This window comes from Zootoca vivipara, chromosome 3 (assembly GCF_963506605.1).
Source record: "Zootoca vivipara chromosome 3, rZooViv1.1, whole genome shotgun sequence".
NCBI lineage: Eukaryota > Metazoa > Chordata > Lepidosauria > Squamata > Lacertidae > Zootoca > Zootoca vivipara.
The window spans coordinates 102,655,935-102,667,280 of NC_083278.1; the positions used below are offsets into that span (position 1 = coordinate 102,655,935).

General features: G+C 45.6%; 1 protein-coding gene across 1 annotated transcript; it reads left to right on the plus strand.

Moving 5' to 3' along the window:
* Nucleotides 1-3,688: 3,688 nt before the first annotated feature.
* On the plus strand, nt 3,689-11,095 carry MRPL2 (mitochondrial ribosomal protein L2). Its single transcript, XM_035111180.2, has 8 exons — nt 3,689-3,751; nt 5,563-5,652; nt 6,626-6,791; nt 7,496-7,637; nt 7,763-7,878; nt 8,940-9,050; nt 9,568-9,641; nt 10,809-11,095. Exons 2-8 carry the CDS (start codon nt 5,584-5,586, stop codon nt 11,019-11,021), a joined length of 891 nt encoding a protein of 296 aa, XP_034967071.2. The 5' UTR covers nt 3,689-3,751; nt 5,563-5,583; the 3' UTR covers nt 11,022-11,095.
* The last annotated feature ends 251 nt before the right edge of the window (nt 11,096-11,346 follow it).

Below are 11,346 nucleotides of genomic sequence, written 5' to 3' on the forward strand. Positions count from 1 at the left end.
ATCTGAGGCCGCCACGCTAGCAGTGTTAACAGAACTCACTCAGGTCCGATCCCTCTCTATTCAGAACCGCTTGGCTCTTGATCTCCTCCTGTCAGCGCAGGGCGGGACCTGTAAGCTCATCGGGGCGGAGTGCTGTATGTATGTATCCGATCAGACCCTGAATATAACAGCACACCTCCGAGCCATCGATTCCCTAACAAAAGATCTCCACGAGGTGCAGAATGAAGGGGTCTCAGACTGGGATATCTGGTCGTGGCTTCCCAATGCCTCCTGGCTCAGGGAAATCGTGAAAGGCACCCTTTTTCTAGCTCTATCTTTGATCCTCCTCCTTACCTCCCTTTGCTGTTGCCTCCAATGTTTCCCGGCTATGTTAACTCCCCGCAGACAAAAGCCCTCCCCAACCTCCTTTCAAGCTCCGTTATGTCCTTCCCCTGAGTTCCCCGAGATAGTACCGATGTTCCACCTTGGGAGTGGGGAGTACATTACCCCGGTGTGCGGAAATAATTTTTAATTACTTAAAAATTAATCCGCAGAGAGGGGAAATGTTATAAGGGGCAGGGTAAGAGGAATTTGCCCCCATGCATTACGAGACTACCAATGTACAGAGAGGGGACAGTTTAGCCAGAGAGAAGCCATTTTCTTGACTTCATGGTTCAAAAGTCAAGAGAAGCCTATTCTGCCGTATCAAGGTAAATTAATCCCCTGCTGACCCAGACAGTTCCTCCAGACCTCTTGGAAAACACACGCACCCTTTTACATAACCCATTGCTAAATCCTGTCTCACACCCACATGGAAACTTGCATAATCGCACCTCCAGCCAGATAACCAAAAACGATAACGATCACCCATTCTCGGAACTTCCACCCTCCCAAATCCCCGCCTGAGGTGCCCTCCCTTGTACTTTTCATGACCCAGATTCAGCTGAACCATGGACCTTTTTAAGATATATATATTTATCCCTAATAAACTATTCCGTTGTTCCTTTAGTAATGTTATGGTGTCCTCTATCATGTTACCCAATGCATCTCCCTATTCTCTACTCTGTATGAAACTGTATCTATTTACGAAACCGCAATAATATAACCTTGCACTGATACCTTGAACCTTTCTATCAAATTGTACCTGTTTAAAAAATCCTGCCATCCTGAAGAATTAATTGTTTGACTCTACTATTTGCAAAGGTTTCCACTTATGCACCCTTCTAAGCTTTTAGTTCGTTGTCCTTGATAAAATGTTATAAGCTGTCAAACATCGCTCTGAACTGTGAACGTTTTACCGCTGTTAGAATTGTATCCTCTCTGTGTATTATTAGTTACTGTATAATATCTTCTTCTTCTTTAACTTTAAGTGTAGTCTTTTCTCTCTATTGCAAACGTTGAATATTTGTATAAACTTTGTTGCAAGTTAATAGGCACCTCTGTGGCACAACATATTTTACGGACTGTTTCCACTTCTTCTTGATACCACACTGCCACCTAGCCAGTCTAAAAGAGCACGACTCAAATACACACTTTCAGTGAGAACAACAATTTTATTTGATAAACAGGTGTTATCAACAATCTTCCCACATCCGCAGAGTCTTCCTGTCAAACAATAAGGAGACATGCATAATCATTACCTGGACTATCACCATGATATCTTACATCAAGAATTCCATCAACCCCTTTGTCCTCTCGCGATTACCCCCTCCCAGAACCCATTTCCCCACCTTTTATGCAATTCTGTACTATTGGAAATGAAACCTATAAATTTGTGAAGCTTCCTTTGTTCGGGGTCCCTTCACTTCAACTTGCTTGTGTGGACGGATCGCTATTGCAATAGCTTTATTATTTAATTAATAAAGTACCTTGCTTCGTACGTCCTGGTTTGGCCTCTGTTATTTGGTAGGCAGGAGACGCTCAAACTTCGTCTGCCTGCCAGGATACCTGGACTCTTCCTGGGTCAAGGATCCACTTAATTCTAGGACCGTGTAGCTCTGCAAATTTTTACAACAGCACTAATGCCCTCAAGGGGACCCCATTTGATCCTACAACACCACTCTAGTATCGCACCAACACGAACCCCTCAAGATCAAGCCCTGAGTAATAAAGGCTCCCTTTCCTACCCTTTCTCTGTTGCCTGAGACTCTATGTAACCATATTTCTTTATGAATGAATACAGTGTATCTTTATTTCTAAATGAAACCTCCTTTTTGCGACTCTGGCCAAGGGCTCTCAGGGATGCAGGGAACAGCCATAATCCCTTAAGCAAGAGGTCAGGTAGCCAGGGTGGTGCTCCTCTGCATATCCATAATCCATTCAGGTACCATCTCCTGCCATTCCCAACCCTCCGAAGCCAGAGGCAATACACACAACTGGACCCATTGTTTCCCCCCACCAGGTACTCAAGGATCCCTTCCCAGATACTTACTGGTACTTGCTTAACAATGTCCTGGGACATCCTTATGCTAATCCTGCTTACCTCCTGTTTACCTGTATGCTAATGCCCCTTGCACCTTCCCCTTTTCTGACGTTTTACCCTGTCACAAGTGATGTATGTATGATGCTTTCGATGTGCATTATGGGATGGTGGTGGGAAGTTTTAAAAGTTCTTGCAGCCCTGTTCACAGTGTTCAGTCTGGCATTGAACCTGCTGCGCAGTAATAAACCTTGCTGTTTGCTCCGGATCATGGCTGGACTCCTTCCTTTTATACTCCGCAACGACCACAGGCCCTTGCCTGATGAGCTGGGTGGCTGAGCATTCTCGCACCCAGAATTTTGCCCTAACAATATGGAAAATCAAATAAATTTAGAAAAGAGAGAGAGTATGCTTCCTGGCTGTGGGTGGTGGTGGGGTTGAACCTGGGCCTCCTTAGCCCTAACCTAGGCATGCTAACAACTGCGGTACACCACGCAGTCTCTCCAGGATCAGTTACAGGTAGGTAGCTGTGTTGGTCTGAGTAGTCAAAACAAAAAAAATCCTTCCAGTAGCAAACTTAGTTGGTCTCTAAGGTGCTACTGGAAGGAATTTTTTAATTTTGTTTCTCCAGGATCAGCCCTCAAGACCTTGCCAATCATCCTGAAAAGTTGCTTCTTGGGCTTGTCGGTTTCATCCCAAGCCATAGCTGCCAAGTTATCCCTTTTTTAAAGGGATTTTCCCTTATGCTGAATAGGCTTCCTCGCGAGTAAAGGGAAAACTTGGCAGCTATGTCCCAAGCCTCGTAACCTTTCCGAGGTAGCAGCATTCATCAGGTGAATGCTTTCCTTGCACGGAGCTGGGGGAAAGTTTCGCCTTCAGAGTTTCTGCCTGCGTGTCCAGCAGCTTTAAAAGCGCAGGAGCTCAGCTGCGTGATATGCAACTTTGGCAATCCAAGTCTCCTACATGAAAAAATGAAGCAAGAGACATCATTCAGAGCCTAGCTTTTCATTAGGTTTATAGAGCGATTGAAGTGTTACCTTTACGTACCGTACTATTGTGTTGTTGTTGTTATTTGCAAAATAATAAGTGTGAAACAAGGATTTCTGAGTCCTGTCCGCAGCAGTATTAAAGCAGTACTAAAGTGGCCCTCCAGATGCTGTTGGACTACAACTCCCAGCCTCCTTCACGCGGAACCTGCAGCCCAACCAGCACCTGCAGGACCCCGTTCTTCCCCACCCCTTTTATGGATTCTCGACCCCTCCTACGTCAAAGCTCCGCCCAGGACCGGCGCGCGCATGCTCCGTGGGCTCCGGAAGGCAGAATGGAGGCGCAGGACTAGGGACCTAAGTCCGGGTGAGTGGAGGCGGCCTTAATGTCTTCTCATTCCCGGTGTCACGTTGAGCATGGCCATAATGCCTGCCTGAAAAACATTCCGTTCCGGGGTGGGATATAGTTTCCTGGAAAGCTTTGTTAGTTAGACCCCTGCAGCTGCCGGAGACGTTTCTCTGCAAAAGCCCTTGGAAGTTTTCTTGGAAGTAAGGGCTGCTGAAACCAGACTGGGTTAGGATCGGGGTCCAGTGGTGCAAGCCCGGCCTATACATACGGTACCTACTCGGAGGTAAGACCCGTTAAACTCAACGGGACTTACGACCAGGCAAGTGTGGGCGGAGAGGACTGCCGCCTAGGTGCGTTTCTTGCAATTAAGGCTGCTGTCCGGTTACTCAGAGTAGTCCCATTTAAATTAATGGACCTAACTTAGCCATTTTCATTGACTTCAATGGGAGGGATGGCTCAGTCAGTAGAGCACGAGACTTTATCTATACTATGAGAAAAAACTTGGCTGAATTGCTACCCTACGCATCTCAGAACAGTGTTTTTCCTTTAATCATCAGGTAGAATTCGAGGGGAATAATAAAGACTTGTGATGCTCCCCTCTCCCCCAGATGAGGCAATTACTGTTCCTGTGCTGTCCTAGAAACTGTTTGCTAACAGTGTTATTCAGAAGGAACCATTGAGTTCAGTGAGGGTTTCTCAAGTGGGTCTAGGATTGCAGCCTAAGAATGGGAGTGCAAGCACTATGACACTCTTCCCATCACCACTGATAAATTTTCATGTGATTCAAAGCAATTTCACACACACTGCATGTTGATTACATCCTGTTTTATACATTGAAGTGCTTTCCTTAGAGAGAAACCTCACAATTTGCCGTACAACACCAGGGATAATGCTTTGGAACAGGCATCCCCAAACTTCGGCGCTCCAGATGTTTTTGACTACAGTTCCCATCACCCCTGACCACTGGTCCTGTTAATTAGGGATCATGGGAGTTGTAGGCCAAAACATCTAGATGGCTGCAATTTGGGGATGCCTGCTTTGGAATAAGATGGATCCAAGATTCTCCCCAGTTCTAGTTATCTCTGTTTTGGTGACATAATGTGTACAGCAAGCATAGGGAACCTGTGGCCTCCAGACATTGGACTATAACTCCCACCATCCCTGCTGAATTTGACACCATCTGAATGGCCACAGGTTCCCCCTTCTTGGAGTAGTGCCAATTAGTACCTGGGAAAGCTGGGTTTAGATCAGGGGTCAGCAAACTTCTTCAGCAGGGGACCGGTCCACTGTCCCTCAGACCTTGTGGGGGGCTGGACTATATTTTGAAAAAAATATGAACGAATTCCTATGCCTCACAAATAACCCAGAGATGCATTTTAAATAAAAGGACACATTCTACTAATGTAAAAACATACTGATTCCCGGACCGTCCGTGGGCCAGATTTAGAAGGTGATTGGGCTGCATCCGGCCCCTGGGCCTTAGTTAGGAGACCCCTGGTTTAGATCCTGTATCACTAAGTGACCTTGGGCCAATCACCACCTCTCCCCCTAAAGAAGAGTGGATTGGATTTTATTATTTTTACAGAACAAATAAAATAATAAATGGTTGTTTTCAGCTTCCCCCCTGGAAGTAGTGGCACTTATCCCAGCAAAGCTTCCTGTCTCTTTTGTGTTAATGATTTTTATTTCTTATGCAGGGCCGGCTCTAGGTAGACCCCCGGTGGTGCGGTGCGCCAGGGCGCCCGACCTCCTTGAGACTGTCCTGTTCTTATGTCACTTCATGTGTATCCGTCAACTAATAATACTTCTGTTCTTCCCCACCTCTGCAGCAGGAACAGGTGTTACTGATAATGGCTGTATCTCGCTTGATCCGGAGCTTTGGGTCCCTGCTGTTGTCCTCAAGCCCTCGTCTCCCCCAGGTACAGAAGCCACATTGATCAATTCCTTATCTTTTTCCACTGTGCGTGTATTATTGCATGCACTGTGTATATAGAATGTCCTCTCTCTAGATAGAATTTTGCCGTGGACCTTGCAGTGCAATTAAACTTTCTTGTTTTCCTGACACCGGGGCCTTAAATTAAGCTTGGAATTATCAGGGCTCAGCCTAGAAACCAATTCCATTTTTGTTGTTGCTGTTTGTTTTAGGATTTGATCAAATGACACACGCAGGTATAATAAGGAAAAATTCTTATGAGCATTTGTTTTCTGCTCTACTGAGTAATGACAACCAATACCCCTCCCCCCAAAAAAAATCTGAAAGTAGGGATAACAGTGTTTGGCTTGGATGTTGTGACATCTAATAATAATAATAATAATAATAATAATAATCTCAGTCCCAGCCCCCCTTCCACTGTAGAAATGTTAAGCACCTGCCTGCTGTGCACCACAAACTTTTAAAGTGTTTTTGACTCTGTGTTTTGCCGGAATCCCGCAACAACTGCTGCATTTTTAACATGTTGCAGCGGGAGAATTTTTCAGATCTTTGCTGATAAGATTGCCACTGCATTTTAAGGCCGCAATTCCAAAGCACACAATAGACAGCGAAGGATTGCAAGATTATGGGCTAGATTGGGGTTGCCAACCTTTTAAAGACCATGGGCACATTCAGACAGAAAATGGACACAGAACAAGCCTTAAAGCACATAGAGCTGAAAGAGGAAGTGGGGGGGGGCACTCTTCCAACTTCCTCCTTCAGCTCTATGTACTTTACAAAGGAGGAAAAGAGAGTCATTCTCACCACCTCAGGACCGAGGGGGCAGTGATTGTGGAGGACAAAGATGTTTTGTGGGCATTAAGGGAGACTTCTGGCGTAGATCTAATTCAAACACACCCTGAACATAGGAATCAGGGTAGAAAATTCAGTTCATGATGCTTGATTTCCACCTTTCCTAGATACCTGCACCTCCCAAGCCCACCTGCCTTGCTGGCCTTGTCCACGCATACCGTGAAATCAACACCTCTGCTGTTGTATCTACCAACAATCCACTGTGGAAATGCAGGATCAAGTATACCACAAAGCCCATCGGCATGAAAAAGACAGGAGGGCGAGACCACACAGGTATGTCTGCAGCCCCTCACAGCTGGACTGCACTCAAGTGAGCGAAGGCAATCTCCTCTGTCAGGAGAGACCAAGTAGGAAAAAAAGCCAAGTCTTCTGGTGCCATTCTCCTATGGCAAGGGAATTTATTTTTAAAAAACAACAACACAGTTTTTATTTTAAATCTTTAGACTACATTAAGGCACGTGTGGGCAACCTTTCTTCTGTTGAGGGCCATATTCTCTCAAGGACAACTTGTTAGGGGCCGAATACTGGCAGCAAGATGGGAATATGCTAACTAGGCTTTAGGAAGGAGGTAGGAGGACTCTAGGACCGTGCCAGAGCCCTCACTCCTTCTCAAAACCAGACGCATCATTGGGAAGGCAGTGGAAGTCCAACAATGACTCTGAGAATGAGATGCTGGATTAGATGGGCTATTGGCCTGATCCAATCTGGACACCTTTTGGTTTCTGTTTCTAATCCTCAAATTAATTCCTGCTTCCCCCCACCCCACCAAGTATGTATCAACCACCATGAGGACTAAAAACTTGCTTTTTCAAACCTGGAAGCTTTTAGTCTTGTTTCAGGTTTTACCTTTAGCCAAGACCTGATTTCTGACCACTTTCATAGAAGTAGGGGGGTTGCTGGGAAGCTTGGTCCAGTATTTTTATCTCTTCATTTGACTGCAATGTGTGATGCTTAATGAGCTCCGTGTCCGTCACAAGGTCGTATCCGGGTGCATAGAATTGGAGGCGGGCATAAGCAGCGCTACCGCATGATTGATTTCCGAAGGTTGAATTATGAAGCTGGACAAGAGCCTGGTTTCTTTGAGGAGAAAGTGGTTCAGGTGCGGTATGACCCATGCAGGTGAGTAGCAGTCACATGGCCTGGAGACTACGGGTTGCTGTTTTTCTTTTTGATACTTGGGAATGAGGCTGACAGCTTGAGCTGACCATGCCCTCTTTGTGTCTCTTTGTTATTGCCCACGGCAGATCTGCAGACATAGCTCTTGTGGCTGGAGGGAAGAGAAGGAGGTGGATCATTGCGACAGAAAACATGCAGGCTGGTGACATTCTCAAAACTTCAGGACAAATTGGCAGGATGGCAGGTAAATCTGGAGTATGGTGTCCTGTTCTGGGTGCCACGTTTTAAGAAGGACATTGACCAGCTGGGTAACGCAGGTGGCGAGGGCTCTGAAAAAAAACAAGGCCCACAAATAGTTCTTAGGCCCACGAATAGTTCTTAAGAGCTGACTAGGAGAAGAAAAGGTTTCAGAGGAGATAGGGTAGCTATCTTTAAATATTTGAAGGGCTGTTTTGCAGAAGACGGGAGCAGGCTCAATCTCTGTTGTTCCAGCGCGTAGGGCTGGAACTAATGTGTGGAAATTGCAGGGAAGCAGATTTCCTAACAATAATAACTGATAGTGGGACAGGCGGTGGATCCATCTGCACCATACATTTAAAGTAGTATAATCTCACTTTAATGGTTACGGCTTCCACCAAAGAATCCTGGGAACTGTAGTTTTTTAAGGGTGCCTAAAGTTATTAAAAAGCAGAGACATCACCTTGCTGACAAAGGTCCGTATAGTTAAAGCTATGGTTTTCCCAGTAGTGATGTATGGAAGTGAGAGCTGGACCATGAAGAAGGCTGATCGCCAAAGAATTTATGCTTTTGAATTATGGTGCTGGAGGAGACTCTTGAGAGTCCCATGGACTGCAAGAAAATCAAACCTATCCATTCTGAAGGAAATCAGCCCTGTGTGCTCACTGGAAGGACAGATTGTGAAGCTGAGGCTCCAATACTTTGGCCACCTCATGAGAAGAGAAGACTCCCTGGAAAAGACCCTGGAAAAGACCCTTCTTCAGATACACTTCCGTTTCAGTGTATCTGAAGAAGTGTGCATGCACACGAAAGCTCATACCAATGACAAACTTAGTTGGTCTCTAAGGTGCTACTGGAAGGGCCTTTTGAGTGGTGGCACCAATATTGTGCACGACATTCCTTGTGCTTGTCCATCTGCCGAAGGAGGACAGACTGAGGCCGCGCACTGGGCTCACCCCTCGAGTTCTGTATGCTGCCTTGGGCCATAGTTCTACTAGGAGTTTTTGTGCCTTGGCTGTTTTCGGTGTGAATATGGTGGGGGGATTTATTTATTTATTTGTCTTTCAGTGTCGGCTAACGAAGGAGATGCCTATCCAGTTGGGGCTCTGCCAGTAGGGACCCTGATCAACAATTTAGAGAGCCATCCTGGGAAAGGAGCCCAGTATATTCGAGCAGCAGGTCAGCACCAGATCGAGGGCAGAAACAACTTTGAGGGAGGTAGCAAACCTGGGCAGGTGGTCAGAATCAAGACAGTCGCCTCCTTTTCTTCCCTTCCTTTTCAACTAAAGGAGGAGGTTAAATCTGTTGGAACAAACGGAGTCCGTGTCCCAAAAGAATCTTATCTTGCCTCCTTCCACACACACTCCCCCATTTTTGGAGGAGCTGCCCCCTTTTTATTCTTATTTAAGGATTTATAAACTGCTTCACAACAAAATGTTTCTACAACACTGAGCTAGGGATGATGGGAGTTGTAGTCGCAAAACAGCTGGAGGGCCGAGTTTGGGGGTGCCTGCTTTATGATGAACTTCTTACTGATTTATTCTCTGTATGTTGTTGTGGTTTTTTTTGTGGCCAGCAGTTTATAAAGAAGCTTATGGGGAATTCGCTTCCTTGCTGCTTCCAGTAAATGTGAGCTGGGCTGTTCCTTGAGTCAAAGCATACTGAAGCCCCGCTGATGCCTTGTTCTTGCTTCCAGGCACCTGTGGCGTGATACTAAGGAAGGTGAACGAAACAGTCATCATCCAGTTGCCCTCCAAGAGGCAAATGCAGGTAAACAATTTGGGTATATATGCCACCGCATGGCAGATGGCATCTGCTCGCTGACCCATCTGTATGGCAGCCTTCTTCAGCCTGGTGCCCACCAGATGTTTTGGACTACAATTCCTATCGGACCCGGCTGGCGTTGCCGGTGGTCAAGTGGGAGTTGTAGTCCAAGATAATACGGATGCCCCAGGTTGTATTGGAACACCGGTTTGGGCCTTCTGTGCTGAACCAAGTTGTCGAGATCCAGCAGCATGTAAAAATTGAGGGTATAATGACGCGTGAAGCTTCTAACGTTATCATTGCTCAGTCTACACTTTCCCGCATAGGTCCACCACAACCACAACACCTTTACTGGCATATATAAAACAATAGAATCATACAAACCATCTATATAGAGAATGATTCAAAGGCTCTGATATCCTACCCCCCTCTCTTTCTGTCCCCCCCCCCCCCGTTCCTCTAAGGGGATTGCATATTGAACAGAGCAGGCTTAAGACTCTTGGAATTCTGCATTGTTCATAACGTTGTCATCTTAAATGGACTGAACAACTTCCCTGACGACGATGAATTTACTTTCTTTTTTTAAAAAAGAACAATTTATTAAATTTTCCAAATAAACACATTAAACACATTACACAAAACAAAACATTCAAAAACAAATACAACACACACATTTTTTCTCTTTTTAACAGTTATTTTCATTTCTCTCATTCCCAATGCTCTGCCGAGCTTGACTTCCCTCCCTCCCCTCATTTGGTTTTCTTTCCAACTCTTATCTCGCAGTTCCTTATTCCTGTTTAAAGTCATTTCGTAGGATTTATTTCAGTCCTGCAAGTGTCTTTAAACTTCTACAGTTCTTTTCCATATAGTCCACAAATTTACTCCAATCTTTTTGGAACTTTGTCTCCCCCTGGTTTCGGATCCTGCTAGTCAGTCTTGCTAGTTCCGCATAGTCTATCATTTTTGTCTGCCACTCGACGATGAATTTACTTTCACCTCGCTTAGGGGTCGCAGTGTAATCGATTATTGTATTTGCTCTCCCGCATAGGTGATGCAGACACATGAGGCTGAGCCCCGAGTTTTGCAGGTTTTGTACGAGTTAGGCAATGGGTCTATTGAGGTTCTTCACCCCTGGTTTTCATTCCTGCTCCATAACCTCTCTCACTCTTACAGGTGATGGAGACCTGCATGGCAACCGTGGGCCGAGTCTCCAACGTGGACCACAACAAGCGGATCATCGGGAAGGCTGGTCGGAACCGGTGGTTAGGGAAGCGGCCCAAGAGTGGCCTGTGGCATCGCAAAGGGGGGTGGGCGGGCCGCAAGATCAGGCCCCTCCCACCCATGAAGAGCTATGTCAACATCCCATCGGCATCTGCACATGTTTGATGCCCGTGTCTATGTTGTCAATGATTCTGAAGTATTCTCTCAATAAAGGATGTCCTCTCTGACATGTAAACTCAGCTAAGGATGTACATCCCTTCTTGTTGTTGTCTGTAAATTTATTTACCGTTTATATGCCAAAATGGCCTCTAGGCAGTTGTTACTATTATTTATTAGATTTATATACACAAGATGTCAGGGCAAGATGCTGATGATAACAGCAGTTGATTTTTAAATTTGTACCCTGCCCATCTGACACGGTTGTCCCAGCTACTCTGGGCAGTTTCCAGCATAAATAAAAACGCAATAAAACATTAAAAACTTTTAAGAG